General features: G+C 56.2%; 2 protein-coding genes, 1 long non-coding RNA gene and 2 other non-coding genes across 5 annotated transcripts in view; 2 read left to right on the plus strand and 3 right to left on the minus strand.

Annotated features, from left to right (window-relative positions):
- Positions 1 to 528: 528 nt before the first annotated feature.
- Positions 529 to 6,576, minus strand: LCAT (lecithin-cholesterol acyltransferase). The gene is made up of 6 exons (XM_008638734.2): positions 6,368 to 6,576; positions 3,775 to 3,931; positions 3,192 to 3,307; positions 2,761 to 2,856; positions 2,449 to 2,673; positions 529 to 1,677 (listed from the first exon to the last, which is right to left on the minus strand). Exons 1-6 carry the CDS (start codon positions 6,513 to 6,515, stop codon positions 1,055 to 1,057), a joined length of 1,365 nt encoding a protein of 454 aa, XP_008636956.1. The 5' UTR covers positions 6,516 to 6,576; the 3' UTR covers positions 529 to 1,054.
- On the plus strand, positions 4,853 to 9,046 carry LOC108448335. The gene is made up of 2 exons (XR_001864187.1): positions 4,853 to 5,434; positions 8,121 to 9,046. It is a non-coding gene; the product is annotated as an uncharacterized LOC108448335 (long non-coding RNA).
- TRNAK-UUU lies at positions 8,031 to 8,103 on the plus strand. Its single transcript has one exon. It is a non-coding gene; the product is annotated as a tRNA-Lys (tRNA).
- Positions 9,047 to 10,024: 978 nt separating the features above from the next.
- Positions 10,025 to 10,096, minus strand: TRNAH-GUG. The gene has a single exon. It is a non-coding gene; the product is annotated as a tRNA-His (tRNA).
- A 1,485-nt stretch (positions 10,097 to 11,581) lies between these two features.
- LOC108448315 overlaps positions 11,582 to 12,893 on the minus strand; it is a 2,285-nt gene continuing 973 nt past the window's right edge. The window contains exons 3-5 of the mRNA XM_017740802.1: positions 12,492 to 12,650; positions 12,023 to 12,142; positions 11,582 to 11,805 (exon numbers count right to left, since the gene is read on the minus strand). Of these exons, the coding sequence (XP_017596291.1) occupies positions 11,692 to 11,805; positions 12,023 to 12,142; positions 12,492 to 12,650 (393 nt within the window). The 3' untranslated portion in view covers positions 11,582 to 11,691. The remainder of the gene's footprint in view (positions 11,806 to 12,022; positions 12,143 to 12,491; positions 12,651 to 12,893) is intronic.

The raw sequence follows: 12,893 nt of genomic DNA on the forward strand, positions 1-12,893 counted from the left end.
CCCGCCAGCCCCGGCAGCATCTCCAGGCCCGGAGGCCCAGCCGGTCCCGGTTGCACAGCTTGCCCCAGCGGCATTGCTGCCTTGGTTGCATGGCCAACTCCAGCTGTGTCACCACATTTGTATTGCCACCCCTGGCTGCATCACCAGTCGCAGGCTGCATCGCCACCCTGTTTGCATCTCCAGCCTTGGCTGCATCGCCATCCCCCAGTTGCGTCACCAGTCCCAGTTATATTTCCAAGGCCAATTATATTTCCATCCCAGTTGCTCTGCCAGCACCAGTTGCATCATCAAGCTCCAGTAGCATCACCAACCCTGGTTATGTCACCAACCCCGGTTATGTCACCAACCCCAACCACACTGTCATCCCCATCATGTTGCCAACCCTGGTCGCATCCCCAACCCCAGCTGCATCATTGGCCCTGTGGTTTTTCCCAAAGCCCCATCTCCTGGGGTGCCTGCAGGCAGCAAGCATCTCACGTTTTGGTTATGGCTGGCTTCGCCACCCAGCTCTGAAGGACAAGGCAGGCCTAGCATGCAGAAGCAAAGTGTGTTTATTGTTTTGTAAATCTGCTGATTTCAAGTTGGTCTTGCCCAAGGAGCCTAGCTCGCTGCTCTGTAAGCCACACCTACTGCGCCACCGCCGTGCTACCTCTGCGACCACTTGGTAAATCAGAGCTTGCTCTTGTTATGTGAGTTGCTCTGTCCCAGGTGAGCAGAAGCCACAGCACCACTGGTCCACAGCCTCTAAAGTGCCTAAAAATGGCTTGCTAGTGACAAGGGCCTGTGCGTACGCTGGAATTCACGTGTGTAATGTTAATGAGCTGGCAGCATGGTTAATTATCCACCCACTAGTGGGAAGTGACAAGCCTCTGAAGTAAAATAAATCACCATTCCCAAAAGAAGAACCAATCACTGTGGAAATGGGTGCCAGCCCATCCACCTGAGCTCTTGGTCTTGCTCACTTTCCTTCCAAACTCAGCTCCAAGTCCTTTGCTCCCCTGCACGGCAGTTTGTGGTGCCTACCATCATGGAGGGAAGCTGGCCCTCACTCCTTTCAGTTCTTTTTAGGCTCCTTAAGGACCTTGTGTTCACGTAGGATCTTCCCCAACTTCCCAGCCTTTAGGCTGGATCTCGCCTGCCCTGGCTCCCCCTGCTCCTCTTGGCTCCCTAGCAGGATTTCATTGATATAACTGAGTGTCAGGTTGCTGAAGACCATGTTGAAGTGGTGGGCACCTCGCAGCTCCTGGACGTACACCTTCTGCTTTTGCTGGTTGCGCCATCGCTTGCACAGCTCCAAGCTGCGTGTGTTGACGCTGTCGTCCCCATCGCCATAAATTATGTCCACGGGGTCCTCATAAGGGAAACGCTCATCATAAATGTAAGTCTCTGCGGTGGGGAAGCCCGTGCCATAGAGGCAATATGTGTCCACCCCAGGAGGGGGTAAATCCTTCAGCAAGTCCTTCATGTCCTCCCACATGTACCAGCCATCCTCCAGGTTGACGTCGGTGAAGAAGCGCCGGTAGTCACGGTAGGTGTAGTTGTAGGAGGGTGTGGAGATGAAGACATGGCTCTCGGGCCAGGCCAGGGTTGTGGGGAACATCCAGGGGCTGGTGGTGGTCATGCGCTGCTCTTCACGGAGTTTGATGTTGGACATGAGCGGGATGCCCTGTTCGTCACCTGCAGGACACACGAGGGCTCATCACAACCAGCACCACAATGTCTCCTCACAGACGGAGCCTTTGGGAAGCTGGGCTGGGATCAGCCCTCCCCACAGTGACTCACCACTGTCTCCCGGCCTTCTCCAGCTCAGCTCTTCCCCTCCTTACCCCTACCCTGCCCATAACCTTACGTCCTCTCCTCACCTCCCTGGCTGCAGATATCCAGAACAGCCTTCCAAACTCTTCACATCTCTAGCTGCTTGGAGGGGCTGAGTGGAGACAAACCTGGATGTGTGATGGCACAGACCAACCCAGCCCTGAACATTCCCTGCAAGCCTGGCACCTCCACACCTGCCTGCAGGGACAGGAGCGAGCAGAGCCCAATAGTGGGCGGCCAACTTGCATGTTACCTTCAAGCCTTGGCATTTTTGGTATGTCTGGAGTCCTGAGTCCATGGAATGACCTCAGACGACCTTAAAAATATCTCTGGCTCTTGTGGCAACAGAGAAAAATTTTAGCAGGTGACTTAAGGGTGATGCAAGGGGCCAGATGTTAAAACCTTCAAGCACATGATTTTTAATCTCATGCGTTTTTGAACTGGTGACATGTAGATATTCTGGGCTGTCAGCATTAGGCAAGTGATTGTGGCTTTCTGGGCTGCAAAGAGACTAAACAGGAACTGGGTCCCCCACCTCTTTTCACCACTGTGCCCTTTCCCTGCCCACCACCACCCTTTCACTTCTGCAGGACAGAAAGAAAACCAAGAGGTGGCTGCACAGGAGTCACCCACCGGATGCCAGGATACGCAGGGGCTTGACAGTGCCTCCCCAGGGGGCACCCAGGGAGATGAACCCCCCAATGTACTGATCTTTCCAGGCTTGGGTCTGCTGCAGCAGGAAATAGAGGACATGCAGGTTGCCCATGCTGTGTGCAATGAGGAAGACAGGTCTCTGGTACTCGTCGCGCATCTCCTCAATCAGCGCCTTCAGGTTCTGGAAGTATTCGGGCTGCTCCTCTGTGGACAAGAGGGGAGCATGATGGCATGAGGGCCATCCTGCTTCCCTCTGTGCATGGGGGGCCTGGCCACAACCCCCAGACTTACGGGGTCCAACCCTCCAGTCGTAGGGGGCTGCCCGAACCGTCTGGTCTCTCACGTAGCCATTGTTCACCAGGTTCTGCACCATGGTGTGCAGGTAACCTGTGGGCAGAGGCAACAAGTGGGAATTAGGTCTGTGGTCTTCTCTTGTCAACCTTTTTCCATTCTGGTCCTGGTCATGGCCAAAATGTTCTCTGGTAAGCCCTGTAGCTCAGTAGCTCCAGCCGGACATAGTGACTCTGTGCATCCCACTGAGTACTGGGGTCAAGGATGGGGTGGTCCCTGCCAGCAGGGAGTGTGTCCCCAAGGCTAATGTCCCTCACTCCCAGTGCCCTGGGCTCTCTGCAGAACCAGTCCCTGCCGGACACATGGGGACACCTCCCCATTTGCAGGGAGCATGTGGGATTCCCAGACACCCTGGCCTCTCCTCCTCTCACCTGCCAGCTTGCTCTGATCCAAGTATTCCACAGAATAGGTCTTGCCAAAGCCAGGCACGCGGATGTGCACCCCTGGGGCATTGGACATTTTCCGAGAGGTTCGGTTGTACACCACCCTGTGGGGACAGGACAGGAGGTGGCAGAAGAGCCATGTCCCCACGGGGAACATGGGGCTGGGGTGGAGATCACTGGGTAGCAGCTTGGACCTGGCCATTGCCAAGCCTTGTGTGGGTGTGAGATGCACTGGAGCGCAGCCAGTGTCCATGCTGCTCGCCTGGCATCCCAGGACAGGAGGCTCTGGCACAACCAGCTGCCGCAGCCCCCACACCCTGCAGCCCTGGACAGGGTGGCAGCATTTCCAGTGGGTGCTCAGGGTGGTCTGCCTGGGCTTGAGCACATGGCAGGGGCATGGGAAAGGGACAGACACTCAGAGCACTAGCCAGTCACTTGTGTTCCCAAACAATCCCATGGTCCTCCCATTTTTTTCCATGTGTGCTAGATCATGGCCAGGGGGAGGAGAGGGGAGGGAGATCCCTGGTAGGTCATTTCCCCAGGGAGCTCCCAGGGTAGGGTTGGATGGTACCTGGTGTTATCGATCCAGCAGTCAACTCCCACTGGCAGAAAGGTGTTGAGGTTGAGCCAGATGGTGAAATAATCCTCTGTTTTGCGGTAGCACATCCAGTTCACCACATCTGGCTTGTCCAGCTTTGCTTCCAGCTGGTTCCCAAGACACCCGGGCACTGGAGGCACCGCAGAGGGAGAGCAGAGCCAGTTACAAACCCCATCCCACTGACCCTGTGGGGCTGCCCAGCCTGGCACTTACCCAGCCCCCAGGCAGTGCTCCCCTGGGGTTGCCTGGCTGGGGATGGTTGGGCACCTGCTGGAACAGCATCCCTGGAGAACACCCCGCTCTGCACAGAAGAGAGGGCTCTTGGAGCTGAGATGCTGGGTGAGCATGAAAACAATGCTAAAAATTCATCCTTGGGAACCCCTAGAGCTGCCTTTCCATGGGGTGACCCCCAGAGCTGCCACCCTTGGCTCAAACATGTGAGTCCCCACCAGCACAAAGTACCCTAGATTATTTCCCCTCTCTGGATGGGTTTCCACCTTCCTCTCCTTGCTGCAACCTGGGGGAAGAAATCGGTGCTGCTTGGGGCTGCCCATTCCTAAGGCAGTCCTGACAACTCCTCCTGGTGTAGCAGGCAGCTCAGGGATACAGCGCTCCCAGGGAGAGCTTCCTGAACTTTAAACCCTCCATACAGGCTGAACAAGGCCTCTGAAATGGTTTGGTGCTGAGTGGAACTGTACTCTGTGGAAATTCCGTGGGAATAGTGTGTGCAGGAAACACAGCACAGCTTTCAGCAAGTTCATTTGTGAGCCCTGGCCTCCCTCAGTGGATGGTGACAGTCACTAGGGTGTTTGGTCTGCCTCTGGGAGCTTCAGCGTGGCTCCCAGCAGGGATGGGACACCCATCCTGCTGCTGCCCTGATCTGTGTGCCTGTGCTGGGATCAGATAGCATGGAGAGCTTTCCCAGCTGTGTGCAGGAGCCAGGAGCCAGCTCCTGGTGCCAGCACTGACTGTGAGGGTGAGGACAAGAGGTGAATGACTGCAGGGGACATTGAACCTGGTGGAATGGGAGCACCAGGTGACAAATCCCAAGGCCCCAGCCGGTCCAAGGACTTTCCTGCAGTACACGGCTGGTGTGAACCGTCAATGCCTTGTGCCATGCGGGAGGGGAAGGAGAGGGAGCAGTTACCTTCCTCCACCTGCCTCACAGCTCTTTCATGACTATGGCATATCCCCAGGTGTTCAGGGAGGGTCTAATCCTGTCTTCAAAGCACCTGGATGTGGACCAGGCAGGTGTAGGAGAGCCCTGGTAGGGAGTGGGCAGAAGGGACTTCTCTGGTCAGCAAGAGGAGCAGGACCATGAGCGGCTCTGACAGCTCTGAAGGTGCACAGCCAGCACACCCCTGCCCCTGGCACACAGCACTGAGCTCTGCCTCTCCTTCCAGAGGACATTAGGTAATTATTAAGGGAGATCTGTGAGGGCAGAGGGGTTATCAGTGGTCCCAAGGGCACTGGGGGTTTCCGGGACGCCCGGGCCAGGGGGATGGGTTACTTGCGGATGTCGAGCGGCATGAGGGGCAGCCAAGCAGCACAAGGGGCATCTCGGTCTGGCTGGGTGTGGGACATGGCCTGAGGCTGCTACTGGGGACAAAAGGAGATGCTCTGATCATCACAGGTAATCCTGAAAAGAGGCACCTGGTGACAGTGACCCGGGTCTTCTGACCAGCCCCAGGACACGGATGCCTGCACTCCTGAAGGGATTTTACAGGGTCAGCCCTTGGCACTGCATTAGGGAGGGGTCTTCTGCTTTTTCTCTTCTCTTTTTTTAAGGGGAAATGCCTCATGATTCAAGAAAAAGGAGGAAAACCCCAGTTGTTCTCAGCAGAGTTTTCCTGGCAAAAGCTGAGCTCAAGTGCCCAGTGATGGCACAGGGGCAAAGGAAGGCAGAGCCATGCAGCACAGAGGCACCAGCTGGTGGTGGCTGCTTCCACCTCCCTGAGATGGTGCCTCCACATCTCCTTTAACCTCCCTGTGCCCCTCTTCCTGCTGGCTTGCCCCCAGTCAGAGTGGGCATTGGGTGGGATGTGAGATGGATCCTCTTTTGCAGCAGCAGAGGATGACCCAGCCATCACCAGGGAATGGGAGAAGACACAGGATGGGGTGGGCTTCAGGAAAGTGAGAGGTGGTGGATGCACCCACTGCACCAATGGCAGCCACTCTGGGAAGTGGCAGAAGAGGTTGTGCTGCAGTCCCTGTCCCTCTGCCAGCAGAGTTCCCCAGACCCAAACAAGCCCTAAAACACCCTGTGAGCCAGGTGTGAGATATCAGAGACCCATATCTGGGGTGTCCAGTCTGTCTCAGCTCCAAAAACTCTACCTGGGCATGGCCAGCCCTGTGTCCCTATCCCAGTGAATGGGAGGGGACTGGAGAGCCGTGTGACACCCTCACTTGGTGGCTCCAATCCAGCCAGCCAAGAACCATCGCAGCCAAAACCCACTTAGTCACCGGCAGAGCAGCACCCCAGCCTCACCATCTGCTTTGTGGGGCTGTATGGCAGCCAGGGTGCCCACCCGTACCCCGCATGGTGCCCACGCTGGCGCGACCTTACCGAGTACCACGGGCGGTGTGCTGTTGGTCGGGGGAGCTTCTGGGGTGGTGGTGGGTGGGAAGAGGACGTTGAAGAGCCAGAACTGGGACGTGGGCTGCAGGAGCAGCGACAGCGTCAGCAACGCAAGCCCGGCGCCGCTGCTCCCCATGGCAGGCTCGGCCGGGATCCTCCGGGCGGCTCCAAGCCAAACAGCCTTTTATAATTTTTACGCAGGTTCAGCCAAGAGGCACCCGGGCTGCAGGGGAGGGGAGAGCTGCAAGGGGCTGGCCATGAGGAGGAGGAGGGACGGGGAGGGACGAAGGACTGGCCTTATGGACAAGCCATGGCCTGTCAAAACCAGTCCGGGGGTTCCCAGGGGTTCTTTCTGCCCCGAGAGCCCTGCTTAGGGGTGCTGCACGTTGAGCAGCTTCCCGGTGCCTCGGTGTCCCTTTGCTGTGTTCTGGGGAGGTGGCTGCCACGTTCTTGCCCCTGCATGGTTCTCTAGGGGTAACCCCCCAGGGCTGCTCACTCCCTGCCTCAGTGAATACAGCCCCTCTCCACTCCTCCTGTCCCTGGCAGGGGATGCTGGTGCTGCCAGTGTGGCTGGGTGGACCCAAGGTATCTGGGAGAAGATAGAGGGGTTGGGATAGGAAAAGACATATCTGGGCAGCTCCTTGTGCCACATGGCAGTGCCACCACATTCCCCAGTGCCACCCTGGGCACTGCCCCTGCCCCATGACCCCCTGCCCAGGCTGCCCCATGCAGCATCCTCCCAGTATCCCCTGGAAAGCCCCCTCCGTGACAGTCCCAGGGGGGGAAGCCCTTGCAGCTCCAGCCTGCACTGGGTACTGGGGACCCTCAGGGACCAGAGATGCTCAGGCTGGAAGGAACCTTAAAGTTCATCTCATTTTAAACCCCTGCCATAGGCAGGGACACCTCCCACTTGACCCAGATGCTCCAAGCCCCATCCAACGTGCCCTTGAACACTTCAAGGGATGGGGCAAAATAGCACTCTTCTGCTGAAGGGAAGATTTCTTCTTCCTCCCAGGGAAGTGCGAGGTGGGACAGGGATGTGTGGGGCTGGAGGGCACTGGTGGGTGGGCTGGCTGATGGGGTGGGTTCCCCGTGGGGGAGAGGGGCCCCTTCCTGCAGAATGGGGAGGAAGGGCAATAGAATATGTGGGGTGGCACCTGTAGGTGCCCATCCAAGTTCGGTCTATGCAACCCAACTCCCCGCAGCCGCCTCCCTCCCTCCCTCCTTAACGCGGCTCCTGCAAAAGCGCCGCTGGCACTCGGATTCGAGCCGAGGCTGCTGCAGCCGCAGCGCAGAGCACGGACCCGGCGGGGCCGCAGCCGCCGCTGCTGCTCCTGTTCCCCGGCGGGACCCGGGGGCTCCCTCTGGGCGCGGCGGAGGTTTCACAGCCGCTCCCGCAGCATCCTGCTCCCCTCCCTGCCTGCGCATCCCTGCGGCGCCGGCATCTTCCCAGGGCGCATCCCTGTGCCTGATCAGTGCCCGGGGACATTCCCAGAACTCGGGTGTTCAGTCTGGCCTGCGCTGGCAGCCTCGTTGGGGTGGCGTGGGAGTGGAAAACATCGAAATGGGTCCCCACGTTGTCCTTGCAGTGCTGCAGCAAAGTGGGGTCCCCCCGGCTGTCACAGACATGCCCCCCACATGCCAAATGTGAGCCTGGATAGCTCAGTTGGGAGAGCATCAGACTTTTAATCTGAGGGTCCAGGGTTCAAGCCCCTGTTCAGGCGGTGTTTTTATCCTTTAGGAGCCCATGGGCAGGAGCGGCACCTCTTCCTGCCGGGACAGTCCCTCCCGGGGGAGCTGAGGCAGGGAAGGAGCAGGGGATTGAGGTCTCCACTGCTCCCTCCCGCAGTGAAGGGTGCTCGGGTGCCCCAGCTGACTTCAAGCAGTGTTCCCAAAGTTTGGGTTCCTGCTGTCAACTGTTTTTTCTGCATAACGACCTCCATGAAGATACCGAAGGGACAGGAGCATCTCTCCTGGGAGGGAAGCCAGGCTCTGTTCAGCGGTGCCCAGTACCAGGACCAGAGGCCATGGGCACACATTGGAACACAGGAGGCTCCAGCTGAACATCAGGACACCCTTTTTCACTGGGAGGGTAAAGAGTGGAAGTTTCCCAGCAGAGACCTGCATCATTTTAAGGGAATACAATTCATGTGAGAGCAGAGGCTGCAGTGACTCGTGGGGCCACCACAGTCTCAGTCCAGCTCTGGACTGCACTGTAGGTGTATTGACACTTCAGGATATTTTTGCAAAATGAAAATCTTTTAACAGAAAACCAAGAAATTTTGGGTGAAAAACATCCCCTATCCTATGTAAATTTTTTACATTTTTCACCCTGAACATACATCAGTTGCTCAAGCATAGTAAATTATTTTTCAGATAAGTTTAGTGGCCTTACAGTGACTTTTGGGGGGAAGAAAAGAGGAATTGAGAAGTTATGTATTTCCTTGTGTTTCTGCTGCTCAGCTGGGCAAAAGTGGGGCAGGCACTGCTGCTGCTGCTAATGGGCGACCTCTCCATTGCCTTCTCTTCCTTCTGTATTATCTTTAGAAGGGAAAAATGCTTTTTGAGCTTTCCCTAAGTAAAGTGATATGTTTTCAGTAAAGGAATGTTGGAGGAGTGTGAAGACGTGCAAGCAGTGCCCTATAAACTCTAAATCCTAAAAGTAAATGTGCAATGATTTTTTTTCTTCATTTCTTTCTCTGGATAAGATACAAAAGAAAATAAATTTATTTTGTGCAGTTAAAAAACCCCTCCCTCTCCCTTTCCCAAGCACCAGCCCTGCAGACGCCTGAACCCATCTGCCCGAGTGCTGCAGCCTTCTGCTGCTTTCAGATGCCCCCACAGTGGTGAGTTGAGACCCACTGCTTGCGTGGTGCCTTTTTCACCACCAGCCTCTGCCACACCTTATGTAACTTCTCTTTTGAAAGCTGCCGACCAGAGTGAGTTCTGCACGGCTGTCAGGAGAGGGCACCAAGTCCAAGAAAACAGGGTGACTCCATTAAAGCTCCAGAAGGGTAAAGGCAACAGTTTGAGAGGCTTCCCCAGGCTGAAGCATCTCCTGGTGCACCCAGAGATCTCCCCCTGCTTCTTGGTGCCCATGAGACCTCGAGTTCTCAGACCTACAGTTTGTCAGGGTCATCCCTCAGCTCTGGGTGGGTTTTGCCTCTGCTGTGAAAACATCCCTGGAGGTCCTGTAACCAAAATCCTGTTCCCCTGGAGCAGGGAGTGCTGGCAGCAGGGCTTTCATCAGGCTGATCTTCCTTCTGCTGTGGCAGATCATTCACGCCCTGGGGGACAGGAGCTGAGCAAGCTGCTGCCTCCCACCTCCTCTCACTCTGCAGAGCAGCCACTGCATCTTTTGGTCCTCTTCCTGCAAAACGGTGAGGAAGTGGAACGTGGAAGGCTGGGCAAATTCCTCTAAATTCTCAAGTTTGCCTGGAAAATGGAGAAGCTAGAGAGCTCTCCAGAAGTGCCACCTCAGCCTCACTGCAGAGACCCTGCACAGTGACTACAGGTCAGGAAATCTTTATTTGTGTGAGGCTGGCCACTCTCGGACCACCCAAGCTTGTGGTCCCCTCCCAGGACACGGCATCTTTGCAAACCAACCCCCCCCCAGCCGCCTCCCTCCCGGCCCTTGACAAAAGTTGCTGTGACTCGGATTCGAACCGAGGTTGCTGCGGCCACAACGCAGAGTACTGACCACTATACGATCACAGCAGAAGAGATCCTGCCACCTGCTGGGTCCTGCCACATGCTGGGACCACGGGGAGGAAAGTCCCTGCACTGTCCCCTCCCCCGGCGTGGACACGCAGCACAGCCCGGCCATCAAATCCTGCTTTATTAAGGAGGCTACAAATGGATGCTGCCGCTCGGAGCCTCGGGAATCTGGAATGGGGCCCTAAATTGTGCAAAATACTGGCAGTGCTGGGATGGCACCCAGGAAATGAGACTGCTGCAAAGGACAGCACTGTTGAGAGGCCTTATGCAGTGGGTCCATCACCCTATAATACAGCAAAGTCAGGGTTATAATAATTTCAGCTGAATCGAAGTGATACAAGAGGTGAGGAATTAATTAACTTTTTATCATCGTGTGTGATACAACAAATTTGGAGGAATTCAGTTAAAAATACAACAAATGGTACAAGGATCTCCACGGGGAGCTGAGTGATGCTGTGGGAAGGATCCAGTCAGGAAGGTCTGGGTAATCCAGAATGTCCCTGGCCCCTGTCATCCATCATGCCCAGGGTCCCACTGCCACCTCCCTGCCTGATCATGATCCCTCTCCCTGTTTCCTCCCCAATTTCATGCCTTCAAAACTGTGCTTTGGTGACTCCAGAGCTGCATTTGCTGTTCCTGGCTCTGGTGCAGGTTTGGCTCAGTGCTGGTGGAGAAGAAAGGACTCAGTGGGGGTGAGAGCTCTCTGCCCACAGCCCCCTGGGTACCATCCCACTGCTGCCTCCTCCCCATCCCTCCATGCACCAGGGATATACAGTGGGGGATCCCTGGTGTCCCCAGGGACTCCAAGGCCCCATGTGCCCATTAGGTCCCTCATCTCACTCCATCAGCCCCATGGTGAGTCCCAGAGGACCTGTGGGCATCTCTGCTCATCATGGAGCCTCCAGTGCCACGTGTGCCCCATGGAAATGCACACAACACCAAGAGCCTATCCTGCCTCCACACACCAGCTTGGAACAGGAAGCACAGCCACCAAGAAGAGAGGTAGAGACAGGATTTAACAGGAACACAGAATAGTGTTCCCATCCCTGGGAGGGCTCAAGACTGCACTTACAGATTTCCCATTTGAGGCCCTGGTCTTCATGGGTGTTTTTAACTACCTTGATCTCTCCTGGAGGAACACAGCAGGGCATAAGCAAGCCAGGAGGATCCCATCAGGTTTTGTCTTCCTGACCTAGGTCGTAGAGGAGCTAACAATGAGCAATGCTCTGCTTGGACTTTGAACTGACAAATGAGGAAGGACTCACTGGGAGGAGTGCCTGAGTCATTGTACAGTGGTGCTGTCATTCTGAGGGAGAGTTCTGGGATGAGCCCTGGGACAAATTCCTGTCAGGATGGTATCCAGGTCCCCAGCTAGATAAGAACAAGTCTTCAGACCAACCTAGCTCAATGTTACGCAGAAATAACTGGGAAGGACTCTCAAAGCACCAGTGAGGACTCTCTCAGTGATAGTTAATAGACCAAGGGAAGGAGGCTCACACAGTGCTATTTATTGTTTGTGGACACATTTACTCAGGGACAGGCACAACATAGTGCAGCAACAAAGGTCCTCACAGTCAGAATCCTGAATCAGCATCTCACCAGGGCAAAACCTTCCCTTCCCAGTCCAGGAAGGTGCCGGTCTCCTTCTCAGAGAGGGAGGACAGCACCTTCAGCATCCCTTGCAGGCTGTCATCCACTGTCAGGGGAGGCTGTGAGACAGAGGGAGAAACAGTTGTACGCTCAAGGGTCTGGCCTGAAACAGATCATTGCTCGGGACAAGAAGAGTTCCCAGTCACTCATCTCCCTCCCTCCTGTGCCTCCAGGGTATCTGCCCAGGAGCTCTCACACAGCCCAGCATGAGATACCAGCAAACTCTGCATTCTGAATGATGAGGTTCTCCCAGACCATGGACAGGAGATCTCTTACCTTATATGATCCTGTATCCCCCATGTCGGTTTGCACCCAGCCAGGGTGGAGAGCGACGCAGAGGACGCCGTGCTCCCGGTACGCCAGGGACTGGCACTTGCTCAGCATTTTCAGAGCAGCCTGTGGGGAGACAGGGAGGGGACGGTGGTGGGAGGGGAAAGGGGGCTGCAAGGGAAGGTGTGCAGGCCCCACAGCTGGGGCAGGGATAGGGCAGTTTTACCCATTCCCTGGGGTACATGATGCTCCCTCACTATCCCTGTGTGAATGCCCAGCCTAGTCCCATCCCATCACGTCCCTCTGAGGGAGACCTAGGGCTAGGCACATAACTGTGCTGTGAGAGGTAGCCAGGGACTGACAGGAGCTCAGTCACAGTGTAGAGAGGGGCACAGACTGAGGGGGGGTTGGAAGGCAGCATGATCCTTTGGAGGGAAAAATGTCTGGGCTCACCCCCAGAACAATCTGGCAGTACCTTGCTGCAGCGGTATGAGACAACTTGTCCAAAATCCCATAGATAGACATCCTCAATGGAGCCTGCGTAGCTGGACATGTTGATGATGGCAGCCTTGCTGCAGCTCAGCCCTGAGCCCGGGCTCCCCTGGGCAGCCTTCTTCAGCAAGGGCAGGAACGCCTGCGAGGAGACAGAGGGGACAGGAGCACACATGGACATGGCACAGGGCAGGGGAGCAGCTCCTTCCACAGTGGGCAACACTGACACCAGGACTGGGTCATCCTACCTCCTCTTCCCACTGTCCCAGCCTGCCAAGCTCCAGCTCCTGAGCTCCAGCCCTTGGCTCCACGAGCTTCTCATCAACTGAGAGTCCATCGGGCTCCAGAGCAGTGACAGGAGGCCCTCCCCCTGGGCCTCCACACC

This window comes from Corvus brachyrhynchos, unplaced genomic scaffold, assembly GCF_000691975.1.
Source record: "Corvus brachyrhynchos isolate BGI_N302 unplaced genomic scaffold, ASM69197v1 scaffold26, whole genome shotgun sequence".
NCBI lineage: Eukaryota > Metazoa > Chordata > Aves > Passeriformes > Corvidae > Corvus > Corvus brachyrhynchos.

Coding starts and splice junctions, on each gene's coding strand:
- LCAT (XM_008638734.2), bottom strand. CDS start 6,515: ATGGGGAGCAGCGGCGCCGGGCTTGCGTTGCTGACGCTGTCGCTGCTC. Junction 3,932..6,367: donor CACACCGCCCGTGGTACTCG/GTAAGGTCGCGC, acceptor CGGTGCCTCCAG/TGCCCGGGTGTCTTGGGAAC. Junction 2,857..3,191: donor GGATCAGAGCAAGCTGGCAG/GTGAGAGGAGGA, acceptor CTCTGCCCACAG/GTTACCTGCACACCATGGTG.